At 52.2% G+C, this 24,258-nt stretch overlaps 7 protein-coding genes across 7 annotated transcripts; 3 read left to right on the top strand and 4 right to left on the bottom strand.

Annotated features, from left to right (window-relative positions):
* Window positions 1-615: 615 nt before the first annotated feature.
* On the bottom strand, window positions 616-2,720 carry BP01DRAFT_380181 (tRNA modification GTPase; the record flags this gene model as incomplete). Its single annotated transcript, XM_025577208.1, has 3 exons — window positions 616-634; window positions 733-2,393; window positions 2,460-2,720. The coding sequence occupies 3 exons, from the start codon at window positions 2,718-2,720 to the stop codon at window positions 616-618; spliced, it is 1,941 nt and encodes a 646-aa protein (XP_025434256.1).
* A 407-nt stretch (window positions 2,721-3,127) lies between these two features.
* On the top strand, window positions 3,128-3,564 carry BP01DRAFT_179735 (uncharacterized protein). Its single transcript, XM_025570862.1, has one exon. The coding sequence runs from the start codon at window positions 3,251-3,253 to the stop codon at window positions 3,470-3,472; it is 222 nt and encodes a 73-aa protein (XP_025434255.1). The 5' UTR covers window positions 3,128-3,250; the 3' UTR covers window positions 3,473-3,564.
* Window positions 3,565-3,657: 93 nt separating this feature from the next.
* On the bottom strand, window positions 3,658-9,225 carry BP01DRAFT_380180 (formin sepA; the record flags this gene model as incomplete). The annotated part of the gene is made up of 2 exons (XM_025577207.1): window positions 3,658-4,494; window positions 4,555-9,225. 2 exons carry the CDS (start codon window positions 9,223-9,225, stop codon window positions 3,658-3,660), a joined length of 5,508 nt encoding a protein of 1,835 aa, XP_025434254.1.
* A 1,112-nt stretch (window positions 9,226-10,337) lies between these two features.
* On the top strand, window positions 10,338-11,271 carry BP01DRAFT_354121 (uncharacterized protein). The gene is made up of 2 exons (XM_025574358.1): window positions 10,338-10,477; window positions 10,541-11,271. The coding sequence occupies exon 2, from the start codon at window positions 10,544-10,546 to the stop codon at window positions 10,961-10,963; it is 420 nt and encodes a 139-aa protein (XP_025434253.1). The 5' UTR covers window positions 10,338-10,477; window positions 10,541-10,543; the 3' UTR covers window positions 10,964-11,271.
* Window positions 11,272-11,840: 569 nt separating this feature from the next.
* On the bottom strand, window positions 11,841-13,290 carry fdh (formate dehydrogenase (NAD+) FDH1; the record flags this gene model as incomplete). The annotated part of the gene is made up of 4 exons (XM_025577206.1): window positions 11,841-12,187; window positions 12,243-12,787; window positions 12,844-13,019; window positions 13,099-13,290. The coding sequence occupies 4 exons, from the start codon at window positions 13,288-13,290 to the stop codon at window positions 11,841-11,843; spliced, it is 1,260 nt and encodes a 419-aa protein (XP_025434252.1).
* Window positions 13,291-15,368: 2,078 nt separating this feature from the next.
* Window positions 15,369-18,788, bottom strand: BP01DRAFT_363434 (leucine--tRNA ligase NAM2; the record flags this gene model as incomplete). The annotated part of the gene is made up of 5 exons (XM_025576278.1): window positions 15,369-17,678; window positions 17,734-17,874; window positions 17,962-18,566; window positions 18,603-18,651; window positions 18,714-18,788. The coding sequence occupies 5 exons, from the start codon at window positions 18,786-18,788 to the stop codon at window positions 15,369-15,371; spliced, it is 3,180 nt and encodes a 1,059-aa protein (XP_025434251.1).
* A 2,820-nt stretch (window positions 18,789-21,608) lies between these two features.
* BP01DRAFT_407814 (putative serine-rich protein) lies at window positions 21,609-23,842 on the top strand (the record flags this gene model as incomplete). Its single annotated transcript, XM_025578807.1, has 3 exons — window positions 21,609-23,487; window positions 23,551-23,747; window positions 23,804-23,842. The coding sequence occupies 3 exons, from the start codon at window positions 21,609-21,611 to the stop codon at window positions 23,840-23,842; spliced, it is 2,115 nt and encodes a 704-aa protein (XP_025434250.1).
* Window positions 23,843-24,258: the final 416 nt, after the last annotated feature.

Below are 24,258 nucleotides of genomic sequence, written 5' to 3'. Positions count from 1 at the left end.
CTAAGAAATGGTATATATATATAGAAATATGTACGTGTTGAGGCCACGGTGCCAATTTTCCTGTCTTTTCGTGCTTAACAGAAATCTTCACGTCGTTGACCTATCCGCAATCTATTTCCACCACTGCAGTCCTCCAGTCCGTATTCAAGACACTACTCAGACTCAGCTCGTTGTCTGGCGTAACTTCTCAAACTTGTCTGCAACTGCTTTTACTATCCAGAACATCAAGACGCAGTTACCATCCCCAAAACTCACGCTTTCACAACTCGGTTTCCATGTGTGCCGTCGTAACATCAAGACCTTCGCACGTCTCAACTGGCTCTTGTGTTGCTTCCCATTTTAAAGCATGGGCTCGTCCACATGTCCTCCTGTGGCTGCGGACTCCATGGGTCGAGGCGGGTATAACGCCCCTACGTCTTCGAATCCCACGGCGGTCTCGACCGCATCTGAACAAATGGGTCGGTAAGCGGCGTGTGTCATAAAGCAGAAACCACCTACTAGGTGCATGAGTGGCCATCAGCCGCGGAGCTGCACCAACAAATGGGGCAAAGGGGAAGTTTCCAGTGGGCAACGGTTGCAATTCTTCGAGAAAAACTCAGAGCTGGCCGTCCTGTTTCATTTCCCAACGCAGAACCTGTAGCATATCCAGCTCTGATGATTAGCCATGATGCGGAGAGGACTTGCATTGATTGAGAGGAACAAGAAAATAGACCTAGCAAGGGAAACACATACTTCTCAAATACCACCCCTAAAACATCCTCCACATCTCCACTCTCGCCTCTACCTGTGATATTGGCCAGCGCATCGGCAGCAGAACGGAGGTGCTCGGCCGAGGTAACGATATCAATTTCCTCCTCAGAATCGTCGTGAGTCGGACTTGATGGCTGAGTCTGAATCATGAACTCGTCTAAATCTTGAGAGCAACGTTGTAGATTTGAGCTCTGTCGGTGGGTAACTCCCAGCGAATCCTCCCAGTAAGACCGGTCGTACTGGCCGTTAGCGTCCTCATCGATGCCCGCTGGGGAGGCAAGTTCCTCGAACGTAGCGATCAAACCTTGTAGAAAGTGTTGGATGTGGCCCGGATCTTGCTGGCTGGTCATCGAAGTCATCTCCGGATAGGCATCAAGACAAGAGATACCAAAAATGCGCCGGTCCGGTACCTCAGGAAACAAATTCTGGACGGTGGCAAGCAGCTGTCTCGGGAGGCAGTCCAGAGCAGGCAGGCGATCGCATTTGTTGATAGCAACCACGACGCAGCGGCCGGCGCGCGCACAATCATTGGCGGCATCAACGACTTCCTTTTCCACCGCCAGATGCGGAGATCCAGCCTCTCCAGCCCCATTTTCCTCCTTTTTCCCCTTCTCCAGCGAGACCACCACGACAACCACATCCGACTCCAATGCCCTGGCCTTCGCCCTCCGGATCCCCTCCTTCTCAACTGCACCAATCACCACGGCCTGAGCCGTGCTTTCGTCCTGTCCCTTATCCGACCGAATGCCCGCCATATCGCCCAGCCGCACAAACCACCCTCCGACATCCACTCCGACATCCACGATGTCCCTCGTGGTCCCTTCCTCCGTACTCACGATAGCCGCCTCTCGCCCGACAATCCGGTTCAACAACGAGCTCTTGCCTGCATTCGGCGCCCCCAGCAACGCCACGCGGATGCCACTACGTAGCAGCTCCCCCTTAGCCGCATTTCCGATATGCAATTGGATCTGCTCCTGAAGAGCGCGCACCTGCCGGCCCACTGAATCCACCAGCTCCCGGGGTGATTCATCGAAATGTTGATCCTCGGCGAAATCGATCAACGCCTCCAGCTCGCCGCGCGCGTAGAGCAATTGCTGCCGCCATTGCTCGTAGCGATTTGATAGTGTGTGGCCCCCGTCGCCGTCGTGACGGGCACTCGCTGCGCGCACGGCGACTCGTCGCTGTTGTTCCGTCTCCGCATGCAAGATCTCCCCCAGCGCTTCGATCTGCGGCAGGTCGAGGCGGTTGTTGAGAAAGGCCCGCCGAGTGAATTCACCGGGTTCTGCATAGCGAATAAGACAACCCGTGCCTGTTCTGCCTCCTCCCTCCTCTCTTTCTGCTGCTGCTGCTGCTCGTTTCGACGTGCTTCTTGGGACTATGTCCGGTCTTGTTGTTGAAGCTCGGGATGGGTCAACATTGGCTATAGCGCTCAATACGGACTTGACAACTGCCGGGCCACCGTGCAGGTGAAATTCGAGCACATCTTCACCCGTAACGGTTCGAGGGCCAGGGAAGTACAGCACCAACGCCGCGGCGTCGAGGATGCTGTTCGGAGATGGTGAATAGAGTGGGTCGTAGAGGGTACGGACTGCAGCGAGACGGGCACGAGGGAGAGGCACCGTGGGGGATAAGGCATTGTAAATCTACAGGCTGTAGAGTAAATTGACTGGTCGGGTGAAATGAAGCCGAAGCTATAATGGGAGGAATACCTGCACGCATGCGGGCCCTGATACTCGCACGACTGCGATAGCAGCCCGCCCGGGAGCGGTAGAGAGTGCATAAATCGTTGAATTGGCATTGAAGAGCGAGAAATTCAGCCTAGACGCCGAGAAGCAGCGGCGTGGTGATGGATTTAGCTTCAGCAACGCGAATGCCGGAGAGAGTCTCGATAGAACAGCTCTATCCCGCACCAGGGACGATGGGCGGGCGGTAGTGGCCCATTGCAGGGCCCAGAGATTGAATCCGCGCATGCGAGGACTTCTATTGGATAACTTGAAATCAACAATCGGCCTCCACAAGATAACATTCACGGTGAACGAGGTACAGGAATGATGGCGCAAAAGGCCGCGGAGGTGACGATCACGTGAACAAAGCAGCACGCAACGTTATCTTACCATCTTTTACAGGGTTTTTCATGAAACATTACATACACACGATGTACTTGTATTCAATCTTACAGGCTTCTTACCCAGAGGCCACCCTTCTGTGTATGCAGTAAGCTCAGTAAAACAATAGATGTAGTAGGAAAAGGTCATATCACAGGGACCCCTGCGCCCTTTCGTCACGCCTGCGCACCGAAAGACACACGGCCATACGCCTGGAATCCTCCTCCGCAAGAGATATGCAACAATCGCCGAAACGACATCCAGATATAATGAACAAGAAGAAAGCAAGGAAAGTCAAATATGTACAGCGACGGAAGATGGAGGCCAAGCTTGATAAAAGAGGGGAGCCGGAGGGGAGGGGGAGGGGGAGGTCAGATGCTGTGAGTCGCTAGGACATGAAAACGATTGAAAGCATGAAGAACCAAGAATTGGAAAGGAACGAAGAGGGCAAAGTGAAACATGTGTTTCTGAAACGAATGCAACAGCGTGGGTCAAGGATTAATTTGAGGGTGGGAACACACTCCGCATCATCGCTTGACAATCTTCCCATCCCCCCTCCCCCCCAAAAAGAGATCAAAGGAAACGAAGACAGACTTGTCAGAGATGCTCAGCCATGAAAGTATTATAGACATAGTGAATCTTCCGAGATGGCATGGGCTGGTCTATCAGATATTAGAATTAGAAAAGAGGGAATGCGATTAATTCCTGCGACAAAGGCACAAGAGACGTAATGGGTGCACTGCGAAGTAGAAGTGAAATGAGAAGGGGGTCACGAAGTAGGAAGACATAAGGATCGGCCAAACTAGTCCGCAGAGATCTTTGAGGGGGATCCTTCAATCGGCTCATCGTCGCCAGGTAGCCGTAGCTGCTGGTCTGCGGTTGGTGAGACCACAATGGACGGTGTCAAGGGCGTTCGAGGCATCGCCTCGTCTCCATCCCGAGGGCTAGCAATACTAATATCATCAGGCTCAATCGGGTCCGTCCTAGGAGGGGAGAGCGGTTCGGAGGCAGAGGCTACAACTGAGCCATCGGGGCTATCTTTGCTAGTACTGGCAGCACCGTTGCGTCTGCGCAGCCTGCGTTTACGTCGCTCCTCCTCAGCCGTCTCACGTCTTCTTCTTTGGCGCTCGCCATCGACATTGTCCCGAAGACCTTGCAACATGCTTGCGGCGCGGTCTGCAACATCTTCACTCTCGGACACATGCTGGGCATCCCGACTCGAGACCTCAGGAACTTCAGTCTCTAGGAATGGAGGACTTAAAAGGCCCGTGGCGGTTGTGTTGGCCTCGTTGGCACTCGCGTTGCCTTTATCAGTGCTGCCAGTCTCCTCAATTTGTCCACTCTCTGCACCTTCAGACCCCGTGGTATCCGGTATTTTTTGTCCCGAAGCCACGCGAACCTGATGTCTTTCTTTCAAACGCGCGCGACGCCGACGATCACGCTGGTCTCTCGCCTGAGGAGCCGCGGCACGCAACTTCTCCAAAAGTGAATCCATGGCACCGCTCGTGACCGGTGACTGTGGTCCTTCTGCGGCTGCCCCGGCGCCGTTGGCCAGACCTGCGTTAACCCGCTTGCGAGACAGAGATGCTTCGATGCGTTTTCGGTTCTCTTCCAGGCTAATATTCTTCTCCTTGGATTTCTGTAAATTTGATCTCGTGGTTAGTAAAGTCCTTACAGAAATCCAAGCGCATGTGCTTACCCTCCACTCTAGCAGAAATGTGGCCAGTTTGGCGAAGAAGTCCCGCCTGGCGCCTTCGTCCGTGTTGTCTTCTCCGTAAAACACCATGATGTCATCGTAGCTCTTCACCATCTCATCCAGGTACAGTTGCATCTGTTCGGCCTTGCGACGCGCATCTTTCATGCTTCTTTGGACGATCTGACTAACCCGATCCTGGGGATGGAACTTCTTAGGATCACTGAGATTGCCAGCGTCTAAACTGGCTTGAACATTCTTGATGTTATCGATGTACTTCTTGGCATCCGTGCGCAGCTGGTCAACGTTGAGCTTCTGAATGGCGACAACGCCATTGATTTCGTCCACAAAACCTTCCCACTCGGGATACTGGTTTCGCACGATCCGCTCCACTAAGTCTGCAAAAGTAGTCTCGTTCTTGTCGTCCTTTACCATACCGAGACGGGCGAGCGAGCTGAGCTTGAAACCTTGGGCCTGCTTATTGGCGTCGTTCATAAAATTACCAATGTCAAGAATCAGGCCGAGGACGTTCATCAGAGCAACGGAGTCTCTTAGGGACTCGCTGACTTGCACCACTTGCTGCAGTTTGGCGGAGATATGCTCATAATCTGGTTCATAGGAGCGCGTCAACGCGAGAGCACGCATTCTCGCCTTCCAGTAATGATGCAGCTCGAAAGCGGTGTATAAGTAGATCTGGTCCTCGCGCGTAAGCTCGGCAGGATCCTGCTCCCGCTCGGCGCTGGCGGCATCTGGGCCGGTCCAGTCTCTACTGTATGGGGCCATCGACTTGGAAATATTCTCAGGTATAGTGCACATCTCATCCCTTTGAAGGAAGTCCATGACGACCATGTTGTCGAGAATCTCCGTGTCGCAATGAATTATCATCCGCACGACTTCGTCAGCAGGGAACTGGGAAAACTTCGACATTGCAATCTGAAAGGTCTTGGACAGCTCGTTGGAAATGAGTTGTTTCTTGTCTGTCCGCTGTTTAGCTCCCGCACCCTTGCCAAATATTTTGGTCTCTTTTGCCATGAACAGCCTCTCGACTTCATCCAAGACTCCTTTCTTGGCCAGTTCCACATACTTTTCCTCCTTCGCTTGGGGCGTAGGAGCATGAGACGCCCACACCGTGACTTGCGGAGTATCGACCTTGTCCCAATGAAGGGCCTTGAGCTTCTTCTTAGGCCGGATAGATGGCATTAGAGCTGTCTGATGATGGGACAGGGCTTGGGAAGCCATGTAATTTGCCCGCCAACCTCCAAATCCACCGGCACCGGGAGGCGGAGGGGGAGGGGGAGCACCGAATGAGACACCGGGGGGAGGAGGTGGAGGAGGAGGCCCAGGCCTTCCAAGACCACCAGGCGGCGGTGGTGGAGGCGGTGGAGGAGGCGGGAACCCTGATTTTCCTGGGGGAGGCGGAGGAGGCGGAGGAGGCGGAGGAGGGATCCCGACAGCTCCTGGAGGCGGGGGTGGGGGCGGAGGAGGGGGAGGTGGGGGGGAAGGCGCTGCGAATCCCAGTCCCCTTGGCGGAGGAGGCGGCGGCGGCGGAGGCGGTGGGGGAGGAGCAGGAGCAGGAGCGCCTTTCGAATCGACCGGTTCGATTAAACTAGTATCAGAATGTCCTCCTTCTTGTTGTCCTTGCAAACCAGCCGCGTCATCTTCTGTTCCAAGTTCAGCCAATTGGTTGTCCACAGGGACACCTTCTTCACCGTCCTCGGCGTCAATCTTGGGAACCTTGGAAGCGATTTCTCCCAATAGACCGCTGGCTTGCTTGGGGTTGAGTTTGGGCCGGTGGAGATCCACAAGGCGTGCCTTTTCATACATGACCTCTCCGGTCTCGTCAACGGGCGTCTGGATTTCGGAGGTGTCATCCTGATCGGTGCCTGGTAGGTAGCTTCTCTTCCGATGAGCCGATCCGAAGGCGTTGACGTTTAGGCCTTGACCCGTGGCCTGGCCGAGCTCATTATTTGCATCGGCTTCGCCATCCATCTGCTCCCGAAGCTCACGCAATCTATCTGAAGTAACATGCTGACCCCAAACCTTGCCCTCTAGCTTGAATTGCGTCTTGGTCCTCTCGAGCTGCATCTCCAGTCGCTCCAGGAGCTTCTCTCGATCAAGGATTCCTCTCATCTGCGAAGGATCGGCTTCGGCCATGTTACTCTTTTTGGCATTGGAGGCAGCGATGTCCTGAGCATCTCGAAGCATCAGGTAGAGCTCTCGAGTCTCCAGCTCATTCCGTTGTAATTCTTGGGCGCGGAGCCTCTGAACATCCGCAAGCTCTGCCTGCATCGCCTCCTCACGTCTCCGTTGCAGCTCAATAACCCCTGTCTGCTCGTCGATCTGCTTCTGCAGCTTCTTGACCAGACCATCAGCGCCGAGCTCGACCTGGGCTTTCATCTCATCGCGCTCAGCAAGCGCAGCCTCCGCGATTTGGCGAGCCTCAAGAGATTCATCGTAAGCCCGTCTTGCCTCGGAGTCCGTGTGGAGGCGGTCCAAGAGACTTTGAACGGTAAAAGTCAACCCTTGTCGGAGGTCAAGATCGGGAAGTCTACGGTCCATAGCCACATAGCTCAGCATAGCGTCGACCAATTGATACATACGGAGTCCATCCTCGCCAGAATTCTCCCGAATCAGAAGCATGTGCTGCATGGCCGAGAGGAAGTAATCATGAGCTCGCGTACCCTGGATCCTGGAGGTGATGGCGTCCGTGATTTGCGAGGGGTCGCTCATATCCTTGACCTCACCCTCAATGCTGTCCTTGATACTGCTGCTTTCCCGCTGCAGCAGGTCTTCGTAGTCGATAGCTTCATTCTCCCGGAACCGTTCAATCTGCTTATCGATGACCTCGTACTGAAAGCCTTCCATCTTGGTCATGAGGCGCTTGATGCCACAAGATATGAATTGAGCCCTAATATGACAGCGAAGCTGCAGATCGTTCTCTGGCGCATCCACCAACATATTGATGAGCAGCATTGTCGAAACAGCATATTCCATCAGATGATTTTCCATGCCTATTCCGCCGCTGCGATATTCCTCGCTGGCGCCGACCAAACTGCCCATTTTCCCTCGGCCGTCGATGGTCACCTCCACAATACGCATCCAGGCATCGAAGCGACCGGTTTCCCCATGTTGATTCTTGACATGGTCCATAGCCTGAAGAACCTTCTGGTGCCCCTGGCCTTCGGCCCAATGACAGAGAAAGGTCAATACCTCGCTGACCAACTTTCTTGTGTTCAGCCTAGGGGATAGCAATGAGCTGACAAGCGCCACGATGACTTGTTGATGTGCGAGAGCATCGTCCGCACCATATTTATTGTTCATCAAAGCCTTTAAACACTTGACGATGTCATATTCGCGATCCAGATCCTTATCGCCTGTCGGCGGGGCTGGGACGACACCTGTAGCCTTCCTTCGGTTGATCTTAGCAAGAACATTCGTCAAGGCAATCTGACCTTGTGCTTCAACAAAAGCTTTGACCCAGCTGATCGGTTGCGTTCGAAGACTGACACTTAGACTGGCTAGTTGTTTCGATGTGATAGAATCGTCCATGACCTTCTTCACGTACCACTCCGGACTTCCCTCCTCATCAGCGCGTTCCAAGATACCAGACGGTCCATCATGGCCATGGGTCTGCCGAGCATTCTGCCGGCGCTTCTGTTCTCCTTGTATCTCTGTCAACCGGTCCTGATGTACCAAGGTCCACTTTTTTGAAGCCGGATATGCCAACATCTGCCGTTTGGCTTGCTCCGGAAGGTTCTGCCATCCTCGTTTCTGCATCAGCTCAATAAAGAGCTGATCCACGATTCGATCGTCCCTTGGCCGGGCAAGGTATTGCTCCTGGTTGACCGGAATCTTTGGCGGTTGAGCGGGCTGGGTTGACTGCCATGCTGCCTGTGCATTCGACAAACGGCCGGAACTGCCGCTCGATGCGTAGGTGGTGCGATCGGCAGAATGTGAGGGTGTGAGCGTGCGCGAGGAGCTCTCCGATGCATAATAGCTCGAACCTCGAGTATTGGTTGACATCGATGAATGGACACTTAGTTGGTCGAAAGACAGCCGCGATGGCGCCGAGGAATCAAGCGTAGAAGAAGAGCTATGGCTAAAGCCAGTATTGGCGGCAGAACTGCCTGGTCGTCCCCACTGTTGGTATCGAGCACCCTTGTCTCCTGAAGTACTTCCCGCCATGGTCACGTTCGAGCCATGCGGGGGTGGCCGAGGACCGGTTGGGTGCGACGAGGCGTTGTTGCCATTGCTGGGGACGCTGGCCGGATTCCAGGCCGGGTACTGGTGATAGTCGCTGTTTCCCTTCGCGAGGTGGTTGGGCGATGGCTCTTTACGATGCGATGAGTCGGGTCTCGACAAGTAATCAACGGGGACAGGCGATCTGGTATCGGCAGGCAAGCTATCGTAGGGGATTGAAGTGAGTACACCCGCCGTCATGGACACGCCAGCTGGATCGAAATCGTGGGGATAGTCCACGGACTGAACCGACGACCGCTTGGAGTGTCGGGACGAGCGAGAGCCGGGAGCGCTCCCAGGGGGCGCCAGACTATCGTGCGATCCATGCGAGTCGGACCGTTCATCTACCGACTTCTCTTTGTGTAATTTTCTTCCAAAGAATGACTTCCCAGCCGAGGTCTGTCTCGACTTTTCAGGCGCAGACGTGCTGGTTGGCATTTTGACGGACGTCGCTGGGAAGATGCAGGGCGCTGCATGAGCGTGATCCGCTGACGAAGGAATGAGTTGGAAAATTGTGAATTATCGATTCGTTCCGTCGTGCTTAACGACTCGTCCGTTTTCCAAAATTGTCGATAATTATGATACGAATGGGAGCGGGGATCCGAAAAACATCCAGGCGCCAGTCTCGGTCTATGTAGTCCTGAACTAACTAACGCAAAGCAATCATGAAGCGCAGCGAGGCGGACTTAAAGCTGAGGTAGAAAGGGAGGGAGGAAAGTGAGAGGAGGGGGAGGGGAGAAGAGGAGGAGAAGGAGGGAATTCCGCCTTTCCAGACAACACGGATTGGTAAAGGTACGATAGTCCCCCCAGTGTGTGGATCGCAAACGAAGGACAAGGGCGGGCGATCAGTGATGAATCAAAGATCCAGGCTCCCAGTAGGGCTATCCTACTCTGGAGATAAGGATTGGGGGGAAAGAAGAATTAAGAAAAATAGAAAAATAAAAAATAAAATAAAATAAAAAAAAGAGAGGAAAGAAACGAAAAGACCTCCCTTTGGCATCAAGGGGAGGGGAGGGTTGTGCTTCAGTAGTGGTTGGAGTCTTTTTGCACGTCAGGACTGAAAGCACGGGGCATCAGGGGGGCAGCATTATTGAGGGCGGCTCTAGAACACTCAGCTTGAGAATACTGTACAAAATGCCACGTGATAGGATATGATACTATCTTTGTAATAAAATGTAGTATGAGTCACCGCCTACCATTTCCGGGTTAAACAAAAAAAGGCACAGGAGCTGTAGGTAGGTATGTATACGTGTATATATATATATATATATATCACGTGCACGGGATTATCGGTGGGCCTTCCGATAGAGATAGAAAGAATAATAGGCAGACACGAACATGTGCCGGTTCACTGCAGTGTCAAATTTTTGCAGTGTCAAAATCTCCTCAATGGATGATTTCTAGTGACTTGATGACTCTCAGGTTGCTATGGCAGGTTAATACTCCATCTGCTAGGAACTAAAATCACACAGCCTTGCGTTGTGCATTGCTCATCCGCTTCCGTTTGCGACTACTACTGCTGCTGCTGCTGCTGCTGCTGCTGCTGTCTCCTCCTCCTTCTCTTCCTCCATTTTGTCACTTTGATTCTTTTTACTGTTGCTGTAAAACACACCTTATCCCATAAGCCTTGCTCCTCAGGCAACACGAACTCTTGCCAAGCGAAATGGGTTCCGCATCGAGTTTCGCGAAGGTGAACCCTCCAGCAGTGCTCCTATTACTCGTCACGTCCTAACAGCCGATTTCCCTCGCGCAGACGATGATCATCCCGGCAGTGATTTCCCTGACACTTTATCTTCTTCTGTCCTTTGTGATCGTCCCTTTCTTCCGAAGATATCATCAACGATACTCCCAGTATCTGCCACTTCACACGATCTCCGCGCACACGTTAACCCTCCGAGACCGCATCGCCGATGCCATCATGCGCCGTTTTCTGCCTTCATCATGGCAACAGCAGCAGTTAGCCGACCAGAATGATAACATCAGTATATATGATGAAGAGGGCGAGATCATGGTGGGGATGGATATGGATATCGAGCGAAGAGGGGCCCTCGAACGGCAACGCAACTCTGTTGTCGATTCGGGAAGACGGCTCAGTCGGGAGCTCGAGGCCGGGTTCATGGATGACAGCGATGAGGAGGAAGAGGAGCATCGGTCGCAGTCCCAGGCCCACCGCTAGTTCCCCTGTCCCATGCCATTGTAACTATACATGCACATATATCATATACTATTGCCTACACCAAACTTACCACTTCATTTATCATCGCAGAATCATTGCAGATCTACGTTCTTCCCCAAGATACGTGGCAAACTGTGCTGCTTTACCTGGGGCGCTCACATTCATGGAGCCAGGCTCAGCATGCTTGGTCTTGTATCTTCTGGGTCGGCGAATCACTTCGGAGCGAATAATCCTCTAGAGAAGTGGGTGAGTGACGAAGTTTTGTGCGGTGGGCAGATTGGCTGGGTTTCTTCAGGAGCACCAAAGCGCCAATCCAGCCAACACCCCATTACTTAGCCGATTTGGTCGCACTCAAGCGACCATTGAATCACTATAAGCGCTTCTGGGGCCTAGAGGTTTGAATGTTGACCGCAAGCTCATATGGATAACTTAGGCGCGTTACCGGGTCCATTTCGTGGAATCAACCTTTTAGACCATCGCGACCATTGTACACCGAAAGAAAAACGGAAATCGAAGCAGAGGAGAGGTCAGTAGTAGTGAATCAAATGGTCGTGAGAATATAATTCTACTGAAAAGTAGACATTGAGTGGCCTTAAGTCCATGATGAAACGGTCCAAGTAAACCTTAGTTGAGCGGACGGATAAACTACTCCTCACCGCGAGGGCAACTGCCAAATTAATCTTCGTTGGTGCTCAAAATTCCAAGCTTACGGTGTGGGCCAGCGTCGGTGGCGAAATGAATTTGAATCGAAGAAAGTTGTATTTTCAAGGTATCATAAATAGCTAAATCATCAAGGAGAACGGCTCGTTCAAACCAGGAACAGGTGCCGGACTACCTGAGTCATGTATTTTCACTCTAGTGTCCTCCCGGCTTCAATTTAAGCCTTATTGCGCTGACCATAGGCGCGAGTGACATAGTCACCCTGGTGGACGATGAGGTCTTCGTTTCTGTAGTCGTGGCGACCGGAGAAATAGCTCTCAAGAATAGCCTTGGTGCCGTTGGCATAACGGATTTGGGCGTCAATGGAGGTACCGGACATGTGGGGGACCATGGCGTTGCCGCCGCCCCAGGGGCCCTGCACGTAGCGCAGGGGGTGATCCTTGGGGGCGGGCTGAGGGAACCAGACATCACCGCCGTAGCCTCTCAAGTGGCCAGACTTGACGGCTTCGGCGACATCCTCCTTGACCACGATGGCACCGCGGGCGGTGTTAATGAGCCAAGAGCCTATAGCCTGGGTTAGTGTCTGGAAATCATCGTCGGTCTACAAGCATAAGCTTACCCTTCTTCATCTTGGAGATCAGATCCTTGTTGAACAGACCGCGGGTCTTCTCGTGCAGAGGGCAGTTGATGGTAACAACATCACACTGGGCGAGCATCTCTTCGAGGTCATCAACGCGGCGGCAGCCGATCTCCTTCTCGACCTCCGGAGAGAGGGGCTGGTAGTCGTAGTAAAGCAGCTCCTTGCAGTCGAAAGGCTTGAGACGGCGCAGGACACGCTCACCAATGCGACCAACAGCGACGGTTCCGACGACCTTGTTTTCCAGATCGTACTCGTTCTTGGCCACAGCAGCAACGTCCCATTCGCCGTTGCGGATCTGCTCATGGGCGGGGACGAAGTTGCGAACCAAGGTCAGGATGGTCATGACAACGTGCTCGGCAACAGAGACGACATTGCAGCCAGTGACTTCGGCAACAGTGATACCGCCATTGGTCTTGTTCGCAGCATTGAGGTCGACATGGTCAGAGCCAACACCGGCAGTGACGGCAATCTTGAGTTTCTTGGCCTTGGCCAGACGCTCGGCGGTAAGGTATCCAGGGTGGAAGCTAAACCATGTGAGCTTCGGCTGGGTGAGGTTGGTAGACGTTGAAAAACTACATACGGGGTGGTGATGATGACTTCGGCATCAACGAGTTCTTTGTCGAAGGTGGAGTTCTCCCCCTCTTTGTCCGAGGTGGTTACCAAAGTGTGACCCTGGTCCTCCAGCCACTTTCTCAAACCAAGCTCGTTCTCGGTGGTACCCAAAAGACCAGGCTGCTGCTTGGCGTGCTCACCGCCCTATCCATTGTTCAATTAGCTTTCGTCATGGGAATGATGGAGGAAACTGGAGGGGCCGAGGCCGAGGCCGAAGACTTACGTCATAGAGAACCATAAGAACCTTGCCCTGGAGATTCGCAGAGGCGGTTAGCGTACGTGCACCAGCAATAGAATTAGCCAACGGCGATGCCCGAAAGGGACTGCTGGCAGCTGATGCAAGAGGGCCTCTGGTTGAAAGCAGCGAGGTGGCAGGCCGTCGAAATTGACGGGAGAAAGAGCGCATAAATACCATTTTGAAAGAGATATGTCAAATTGACTGCTCAGAAAGTGAATATGAGAGAGAGAAAAAGCGAGGAGAGAGAGTAGTCCTTGAAAGAGAACGGGTCAGCTTGCCATTTTATATAGTAATAGCATCAGTAGTTACTGAACGCGAAACCTTGCAAGCTTGATGCAATGCAGCAAGGAAGGGCAGGGAAAGAGATGTCAGAAGTGGAGACCAAGCTGCAAACAATCATGGTTCACACTGGTGCAGTGTACGGAGGAGAGCTGAGAAGAAATCCAGGACTTACCAAGAATCCAGTAAATGGATGACCAAAGGATGATGATAGGATGAGAGGATGGGATGATTGGGGAGATTGAGGGACAGAAAGGACAGGGGAATTCAGCCAAATATATATATTCATTCGCATGGATAAATTTCCCCTCTTTCTCTCACTCACCCTCCTCGCCGTTGTACAGATACATACTCCGAGTACATACAGTAAGTCCATCATTTTCCAGTTCGTCTTGACACGAGAGAGAGAGAGAGAGAAAGAGGGGGTGGGGATTAGTGGGTACAGTAGACTCTGTCTACTACTGTAGTAGTGCCGTAATTAGTGGGGGACCGACCAGAAAGACCAAGGTCCAAGGCAGATCATGGCAGCCCATGTCCGTCCTTCTCTGGCTCACCAAGCTTTCTCCGCACACGGCATCCTCTCCCGAAGTCCAGAGCTTCCTACTACCCAGTCCTTAATCTTATGAGCATCGATGCTGATGAGGGGAACCGAGCAAGGGCCGACCGACTCCTTTCAAACTACTCCGTACAGTACACAGTACTGCACAGTACACCGTTAGAGGGCTCGGTACCTGACAGGGCGATCAACCTAGGTTAGCCCGGCATAACGCTTACTAGAGTTGAGCAATGAGATGACGTTATCTTTTGTCCCAAGGTCGACAATCAAACAGACAGAATCAAAGGTGTAATGCCAACATGGCAATACAGAGTGTGGAGTACGGAGCAGTACGTACAATAATGGACTCGGATGGACGCCTGTCCCGCGGCGCCGTACTCCATTCTCTCCTAATTCGGGTAGCTCCATCCCGTGAGTCCCCTCATGAGGGGTAGAGTGAGGGGTTGTTGAAAGAGGTGCCTTAGTGTACTGTACCCTCCCCTCATCATCCCACTAGTCTCGTTCGAGACTAGTGAGGGGGAACGTCTTACCCAGAGGATTTCTCCGCATGACGCTCCAAAATGGCGAGTCGCTCAGCACCACTGCTCACTGCTCCGTATAATAGCAGATATATCCATTGGAGCTCAGTCTTCCCCCCCCGCGTGCCTGATTCTCTGATCCATATTTTCTATCCAACTTCAGGTGGCTGGATCTCGGCAAGTACTGACTCAAACTGCCTGGTTAGGTTTCCATCTACCCGACCACAAAACGAGTTCACTGAAATTCGAGTCCTCCGCTTCTACGACCCGAATTTCCGCCATGTTTTCTCCGGTATTGAAGTCCTAAGGGGGCGGAAGACCGGATAGACAAGTAGCAATAACTCTGTACTGCCCGGGCGAAAAACATATCATGCTATGGTACTTTCTATGATCTGGGATCGACGCACACCGGCCGCGCGCATCCGCCGCGGCGGCAACAGCAGCAGCATCATGATGAGGGGAAGGCCTCAACACCCCCCTCCACCCCACCCAAGTGCCTCCTCATTGCCCACTACTGACCCTGCCGGTCCTGCCGCATCACACGATGCCTCCGCTGTCCGTCGACTCCGATTCCTGAAACTCATCCCCCCGCCCAGAGTCACAGAGCGCTTGGGATGATGACAGCATACTAATCTGACACCGGGCGCAGGGCCTCTAATCTCATAGCTGTCGCGAACGCTGACTGTGAAATGGCAACTACAGCCCACATCCCACGTCACGGTCGGCGCGGGCAACAATTTCCCGCTGCGCATCTTTGGGAGTCATGTGTTCTAAATTCTTTCATCAGGATGTCTGCTATTTATGATACAAGCTTTTGTGAAATAGGCAACGCATACTCCGCGTAACACATGGAACAATGATTCCAAGCTCGTGGCGAAGCGGCGTCTCATGCGGGGTCGCTTCTAGAAAACAACATTGACCACTTTACCACCTTTGACAACAATCACCCGGCGACGCTTGTCCCAGTCGTTCTTCTCCCGCAGCCAGATTCGTCCTTCGTCGGTTTCCAGGATGCGACTGATAATCCAATCTTGTTCATCAGTGATATTCTCGTTGGCGTCGGTGGTTGTTGGCGAGAGTCGTTGCGGGATCGTTACACTGAAGCGCAATTTTCCGTTAACTTGAACCGCGACGGCTTGGCCTCCTCGTGCAGACAGCATGTCGGCCTCGGCAGGGGCTAACAAGGGTGTGGGCCAGTGGCATTCAAAGATATTTGGGATATACGTTGCCGAGGTTGCGCCGGTGGAATTCATCACCACCGAGCTATTTAGAATCTCCCAACATTCGGAGGCCAATGCCGGAGCGATGGGGGAGAGAAGACGAAGTAAAGACGAAACAGTAAGGTAAAGAACTTCTGGTGAGGTTGGAGTGGATGAGCACAGCGCATTGGTCAGCTTGGTCAGGTCGGACACAACGGTGTTGAGGCCATAGCGATTATTCTCGATGCAATTGGTGACGGAACATATGGTTCGATGGGTGGAAAGAACAGCATTGGCGTCATTATCAGTCAGGCTTTGTAGGGCCCCTGGAAGCGTAAGCGCATGACCCGATGATGCTTGCAAATCCGACAGGTTCAACGCTATTGTTGAAGAGGCCAACGTTTGCTGGGTGTCAATGACGAGCTTCCAAAGCCGACCAAACCATCGCTCCATACCAACGATCTTGGTTTCGTCCCATTCCAGTACCTCGCTGACCGGTGCGGAGAAAAGGACATGGGCGCGAATAGTGTCAGCGCCATACTTCAAAGCACACCCGGTCGGATCCACACCATTGTGCTTACTCTTTGACATCTTCTCGAAAGATATCGTCGGTGTAACTCGTGTTCCCTTGATAAGTGGTTTTTCAGGATTTGATAGGTCCAGCTCCGAAGGCAGCAGGAATTTGCCCGTAGCTGGGTCTGAGAATGTTTTGCCATGCACCATGCCTTGTGAAAGCAGGGACTTGAAGGGTTCAAATGGAGCCGCCACATTCCCTGCGCGAGCTAAATCTGGAAAAAGTTCGGATTGTGAAAGGAATTTGTAGATGAACCGGGCGTAAAGAAGATGCAAGATAGCATGTTCGACGCCGCCGATGTAAATATCAACTGGTCGAGCCACAGACGGGGAAAAGGGCGATTGTTTGTTGGCAGGATCCAGAAAACGCAGATAGTACCACGAGGAGTCTACAAAAGTGTCCATGGTATCCGTGTCCCGCTTGGCAGATTTGCCGCAGCTCGGACATTGTGTGTTCAGCCAGTCGTGCGACGACTCCAGGGGATTGCCCTTCTTGCCCTTCAACCATTCACCTTCAATCTTGGGCAGCTTGACAGGAAGCTGGTCTGTTGGGACTGGCACAGGACCGCAATCACCACAATGGATAATGGGTATTGGAGTGCCCCAATAACGCTGACGGCTAATCAACCAGTCTCTTAGCCTCCATTGTTCCACAGATTCCGCGCGTCCGACTTGCTTGAGATCATTCACTATTTGCTGTTTGGCCTCACTGGAATGAAGACCCTGGTACTTCCAACACAAGGAGTTGAGGTAGCCTTCCTGCGTGAATGCTCTTGCCTGATCCGAAGAAATGATAGCGGTGCTGCGGTTTTCAGCCTCAACTTCGGGTTGGGCCCCGACGACGATAGGTATAGATTCCGAATTCACATTTTCCTTGAAGAACGCAAGATCTCGAGCATCGTGACCAGGGACCCCCATCACTGCGCCTTCACCGTAGTCGCCGAGAACGTAGGGCGCCGTGAAGACAGGTAGCTGCCGCGCAACATGGGGACTTTCCTTATCAATCACATGTAAAGGATGAGAGACAGTCATATTGGACAATTTATAGCCAGCTTTCGAATCAGCTGGAAGGGAAACAGCGGAATCGAGGAACTTCTGCAGTTCAGGATCCTTCTTCGCGGACTCTAGGACGAGAGGGTGATTCAGAGACAACGCCACATACTTGACACCGTAAAGCGTATCTGGTCGTGTTGTGAATACCCTAACGAAGCTCGAGTCTTTTTTGCCATCGATGGCTACGGTAAACTTGATATTCGCACCTTGCGACTTCCCAAGCCAATTCCGCTGCATGGAAAGCACACGTTCCGGCCACTTGCCTGACAAGGAGTCCAGATCCTTCAGAAGCATCTCCTTAAAAGCTGTAATCCGGAAGAACCACTGTTTCAACTTCAATTTTTCAACCTTTGCGCCTGAGCGCCAAGAACAACCGTTGGCATCGACCTAGACCTGCGGTCAGTCCCATGGGTCCCTATGAGCCTTGTATCCCAACACCGACCTGCTCGTTGGCGAGTACCGTTTTATCCACGGGGTCATAGTTCACAAGCGCTTCGTCTTGATACGCGAAGCCCTTCTCGTAGAGCATAAGGAATATCCGTTGCGTGTGTTCGTAGAATTCCGGTGAGCACGTCGCGAATTCCTGTATTGGAAAAGATTTCAGCGTTGTCAACAGGACGGCTACTGAGAAAGACAAGTAGAGCTGTGGGGAGGTTCAGGAAAAACGTACACAGTCCCAGCTAAAAGAGGTCGATATGCTCCGTAACTGCTCCTTCATCTTGGCCATATTGCTGTTGGTCCATTCGGCTGGGTCTATGCCCCTTTCGATCGCGGCGTTCTCTGCAGGCAGCCCGAACGCATCCCAGCCCATTGGGTGCAAAACCTCGTGTCCCCGCATGCGATAGAAACGTGCCAGTACATCTGAGATGGTATAGACTCTGAGATGGCCCATGTGCAAAGTTCCCGACGGGTAAGGGAACATAGACAGAACATAAGACTTGGGCTTCTCTTCTGTTCCCTTGTCGCCTGCCGCAGCATTGGGTTTTGATAAGTCCTTGACTGAATCTGCCTGCCATTTTGCCTGCCACTTCCTGTCAAGCGCTAATAAATCAAGCTTTCTGGCGATGGATGCAGCCGTCGCTGTGGTTGTCGCACGTCTGGAAAAATTGAGGAAGGTCGAGGTCAGATGTCCGCCATAGCCCCAAGGTCTCTGTCGCAAGACCGACCGACTTTGACTTGGTCGGAAATGTAGGAGGGATTGCATTATGCTCGTATCATCATACCGGTCTTGCAGGTCTGTTGCGGGCTGGCCTAAGCCGGTCGATCTGGGAGACTCTTTGCATCAGTCGTCATTATTGCCGTTGGTTTTACTTTGCCCGAAAAGGCTTAGCGCATGGAGCTTCCTCCTTAATGCAGCGGGCTAGGTAAGTTGGTTATACTGATTAGTCACACTATACAACTCCTGCTAACTGAACTAACTACCTTAGGTAACTTATTGTCAATGTACAGTACTCCGTACTTCCTTTCCATTCTCCTGATTTGCCCCGTGCTTGTCATTAGGATGTGCAAGATCTTCAAAGCACTAATCACTGTGTTACTCCTCCACTGCTATAGCACCAAAGCAGAAGTCATATATATAACTATGTGTGTATATATCCATAGATTTTTTGCTGATGGCACAGGAGCGAGATATATTGTGCTGTCATGACCATATTATGTCCTTAGCAGTACCTTATCTGTAAAGCTTTGAAGCTCTGAACAATAGAACTTCAATAGGATACACAAGAATGGTCAAGTCAGGGGAAGTCCAGTTCTCCTATACTCATCTAGACCTGGCTTGGGGGCAGATCTAGTCCCACAACCATGGATCGAAAGAGCATCAAACTTCTATAGAACAATTGGGGACACCTTAGAATGTGTTTGTGCTCCTTATTATTACTAATTGGAGGCCAACCCCGTACGGAGAGATGAGGAGGTTGATGCACCATTCACGTATCAATGGAAACCATACACTACATGAACTCCCCCGCCACCCCTGGTTCGAGTTGAGCTGGAATATTATCAGTTAGTTAGTATATCGTATTCCGTTTAGTACGGAATGAACTTATTCAGTACGTTTCAGCCCGCGAAGTGACGACAATCTGAAGGATCATCCCGCACAATCCGGACAGAATCACGGCTTTTTATTCCAATCGAGATTCGATTTCTTCTTCAGACTTCTTCTTATCGTCCTGTTTTCATCGCTTTTTGTACATTCGATCGATCTTTGCGGGAATGGATCCGAAGATGTGCCCATCCATCCGTGGGTTCAGGGTTTTGTGTGCCATTTGGTCGTCCTCTTCGCCCTCTATGAACAACCCCACTGTCATCCTCGGGCGCTGCGGTAATAATAAGCAACTCTGGTACCTCGCCTTCACTAAACCGGTTGACAGACCCCACTTGGGATGATGAGCTGGCAAGTTCAGAGAGAAAATCCAGCAAGGATCCGTGGCTCGCACTATTACTGTGGTGCTAGGTGTAGTGTACGTTTTCTGCCAATGGCCCCTGACGATTATTATTATTGGACTGGCTGGAGACAAAAGACCAAGATTTTGCTCCCCACTGCCAATGAAACCTTCTGGAATCATTGGCCTCCTTTTCCATTTTCCACCTCGACGAGTCGCTAAGTATTTGCTGTAGTGGAGCTCGACCACTGCACACTTTCGAGCCTTCACGGAGTAAGTCCTTTCTTGGTTTCTTTTACACTAACTACCGAGTAACGCAATTGATGCCTCCACGATTTGGACTCGTCACAATCATGACCGATGGCCTCGTGGAGATCGATGAGAGGCTAAGCTGCCCACACCTCCCCATTCCCCCCAAGTCCCCGCCCGTACGGCCTGCTTTCAGCGTGCATCACTGCATAATACCATAATACTAGCACATACGCTTCATATGCATGATCGAGAGGGACCTTGCATTCCAAAGTGAATCAAAGCCAACCAACTAACTTGCGTCTCGCGTGCCCACCGTCAAAATCAAATGGTGCCTGCGTTCTCCGCTCCACTTAGCAATCTTCGAACTCCTGGTCTGAGTCCATTCAGCTTTGGTTCGAAGGAGAAAGGCGGATGGATAATCTTAGGTCGACGTGAAGCGAAATGACCCCGGGCCGGTCTAAATTTCGGCCTCAACAAGCACAAATTCGTGTCTTACGAGGATAACTGAATGAAGGCCTATATTGACCTTGACACGGTAGAAACATTTGTCGATCTGCGCCCAATCTATCTTGGAGTCGAACATTAAAGAACATCTGGAGCCAGGAGACCAGACTAACTATCGAGGGCCATCTTACAACGGGGCTAGACCCCCCTCACAGGCTCACACCCTTTCTCCCATCCCGCGCCATCCCGCTAGCTGGGCGTCTGCCCACAGGACAAGGTCGGACAAGCGATGTGCTACAGGCTGCATGACCGTCTCCTTCCAGTCACCAATCGTGCAGTTTCAGATGGGCGCTCTAGAGCGTGCAGCTTGCATGACCCCTGGATCGAGAGAGAAATCCACTCTGTCTGTCTGTCTGTCTCTCTTCTTCGTCTACGGAGTGTTATTGATCTATTTATCCATGGTTCACCGCCGCAGGGAACCGGGATTCCGGGGCGTTTAAATATTACGGCTTAGTCCGGCCTGGTCGTTTCAGATTGTGGTCCCTTTCCTTCCAGTCCTCCCTCCTTTCGTCGCTCTTTTCGAATCGTCGTTCTGTTTTTTGATTACCTTTCCTGGTCTCGGGTTAGACACTCTCTTTTATTACTATTGAATTTTTATTCTCTCTTGCATTAAATTGCGTTCCAACTAACTATCCTTATTCAAGCTGGCTCCATCGGAGAAAGGGGGGGGGGGTCTTGACTAACTGATTGAGATTCAACTCCGCGCAGTTTTTTCCGGTCGGATCCACTGTAGTGGTGCCCCGGTGGACAGCTTAGTTCGCTCCCTTAAACCATCACGTTCGTCGGTTCTGGGTTGACTGTCGAGACATTCTTCATTGCATCATCAAAATCTATAGACCACAACAACAAACATCAACGGGGCCATCGCCGGCAACTGCGGGTTGTCAATCGCTCCATCGAGCGGTCCGTTGGTGCCCCTCAAACCAAGCTGCCCATTGATGATCTTCGATCATCTTCAATCTCCATTCTTAACCATCTCCAGTTCATCCCGCCCCCTTCCCCAGTCGGGCGTGGGCGTTTTCTCTTCTCTATTCTTCGATCTTCGCTTCTTGGTTTTTCTGTGACCGTACTCCATATTGTCGATTAACACCCTTCCCCATCATCATCAGCCTTACCGGGTCGTCGCCCCCCCGTACTATCTCAATGATCTAGTGATAATGAACTAATCTGCAACAATATGCGCTCGACCGGACCTTCGACAAATCTCCCGAAGCGGAGAGCTCTCCACGAGCGCAATCCATCCCAGACAAACGAGGGCTCCCCGCCTGCGTCCCTCCGAGCCACCAGTGACAATTACGCTGGTCACGAAGAACGTGATCTGTATTCGGTCACTCCTTACCCGACCAAGCCCGAGCAAATTCTCCTTCCACGGCCTGGTAAAGGACATGAGTTCATCCCGGATTCCCGTTTTCACGTCGATGAAGCGCCGGATCATTATGGCGGAAACACCTCGACAGAGCTCAGTCAAATTGCCGACAGCAGCTTTTTTCACCGTTCTGCCAGTGATCCATGGGATTTATCATCGACATTCGATGCCGCAAATACTCCCTCGCAAGTATGGGAGGACGATCCTTTGTCAAGCAAATCGTCCTTCCCTGATCTCCTGCCTCCGGAAGACAAACCCATCGACCCAAAGTCCGACTCAGCTTCTGTCGCTGCCTATTCCGATGAGGAACCAAATGCACTACCGCAGGTCCCGCCGACAATCAAGCCCGTAATTTCTCGAACTACATCGCGTCACCCCTCAGGTCCTGAAACGCTCGGCTCAAGCAATTCCAGTCCCAACGTGGTTCCTATCGGACCTCCATCTAGTCCAAACTTCGTGGCCCTCGACAACTCGAGTCTGAATTTTGTACGCCTTGGAGCCTCCTCGAATCCTGGCTCGGTCACTCGGTCCAACTCGCTTTCATCTCTGAATTCGCTGGGAACGGTCATCAGGTATATCGGAGCAGCTCAGTGGACACATGGATCATCCTCCGAACAATCGAGTTCACTCTCGCGTTCACGCTCGCAATCGTTCCGGTCCAATCCCTCCAACCAGGTGCACCTAGTCCAATCAAACTCCACGCTTCCGCGCGGGCGCAGTCATTCTCGCTCTCTCACGTCTTCATCGCGCAGCGGGCCAAACTCAGATATTCAGGCGATCGTTGACAGCGGGGTCTTCCTTCAATACCCGACCATCCGTGCACCTTCATCGTCTAGTTCAAGGGTTGATGTATCCAATGCCGAGGCTGTCGTAGAGCCCAACCCTCAGGAAACCACCACGGATTTCTCGTCGGATCGATTCAAATCTCATTTATCGACAGTCACCTCTCGATGGTCAGCAGAATGTGATTCGAACTATGCTGAAGGATCAAGCAACAACTCTTTGGCAGAGCCTAGACGGCCGTCTCCAGCACTGGTCCGTCCAAAGCCAACCTCTTCATCAGTCTGGTTAGTTAATGAAGTGGACGACTCCGAAGGTGACGAACAGCAGGACAATGTGGCAAACTTACCGGCGCGCCCCTCAAACCCAGCAGTGCCCAGCAGTCTCTCATCCGGTTCTAGGTCTCGGCGAAGTAGCGTGCGAAGCACCAAGCGGCCGGGAACAGGCTCAAGTATCCACAACATCTTGCCTAACTGGGCCAGGATGTACTATGGGCGCTCCGAAGCGCAAGCCGCAAATCTAGGGTTACCACCAGTGGAGGGGAGTCGTCCACCGTCTGTTCGACCCGCGACGGCAAGTACAAATGGCGCTCTCTACCGCATGCCAACGGCTCACAGCCACACTCGAACTATGACCAGTGACCTTCGAAGCGTGCGATGGGAAGCACCACCGAATGATCCACGTGATCCTCGTAGCCATTGGGTCAAAGATCCAGAACTTGAGAGACGGGATACCTCCCGCAATCGGTTGCGCAGCAGCTGGTCTCCACACCTGTTACCTGATCGACGTGCGACGGGCCCTCGGAAGGGCACTTGGGGAGCCCCGTCTCTAGACTCAAGAATGGAACCTCTATTTGGTCGGAGGAATATCCAAGTTTGGTCATTTTGTGTTGGATTCATCTTCCCTCTCGGTAAGCATTAGTGCACTACATACGCAGCCTGACTCGAACATTTGCTTACTCTGCGTTTGTTAGCCTGGCTGATCGCATCTTTTCTCCCCCTACCGAAGCAGCCGGAAATGGCCATGCAGGAGGACATCGAGTCCCAACTTGAAACGAGCCTACGTATGCGGTTATTCGATCTTCAGAGAAGACGCTACGAAAATGCGCGCTGGTGGAGAAAGCTAAATCGGTGGATGAATCCGTTGGGATTGGCGATTATCACTATTGTGGTAAGTGCTTCTGTTACTTATTCTAATCCTACGCATTCAACCTAACAATCTGGTAGATCACTCTGGCAGTTGTCGGTACAACAGTTGGTTTCTAAAGGCCAATCGGAAACCTAAATCTTGTTCTATATCAGTTGCAAGCCACACGCGCTCGCAGCTACAGCTTATTCTGGGCGCCGAGGCAAATTGAATTGCCTTGACGCTCGCTGCGCAGGCCACGTCTGCGCCTGCATTGCATTGTACATGCTCGAATTGACTTTGCATGGCGATGCTTGGAACCGAGTCCTTTTAGTTGCTTATACCCCTTCATACTCCTTGGTCGCCTTAGCGCCGCCTGTGTTGTGGAGTTGCGTCCGCGTTAGCCTTCGCATCTGGCCTCTTCTTCACCATGGCTGCTCGGTACATCATATATACATATCACTCTCGACACGACTGGCACGACGTGATGTTCATAATGTGTTTTTTTATATATTTCTTTCTATATTTTCTTTCCTCCTGGGGATGTGTTACATAT

The sequence above is a fragment of the Aspergillus saccharolyticus genome, assembly GCF_003184585.1.
Source record: "Aspergillus saccharolyticus JOP 1030-1 unplaced genomic scaffold BP01scaffold_5, whole genome shotgun sequence".
NCBI classification, from domain to species: domain Eukaryota; kingdom Fungi; phylum Ascomycota; class Eurotiomycetes; order Eurotiales; family Aspergillaceae; genus Aspergillus; species Aspergillus saccharolyticus.
This window is presented reverse-complemented; position numbering and strand designations above follow the sequence as displayed.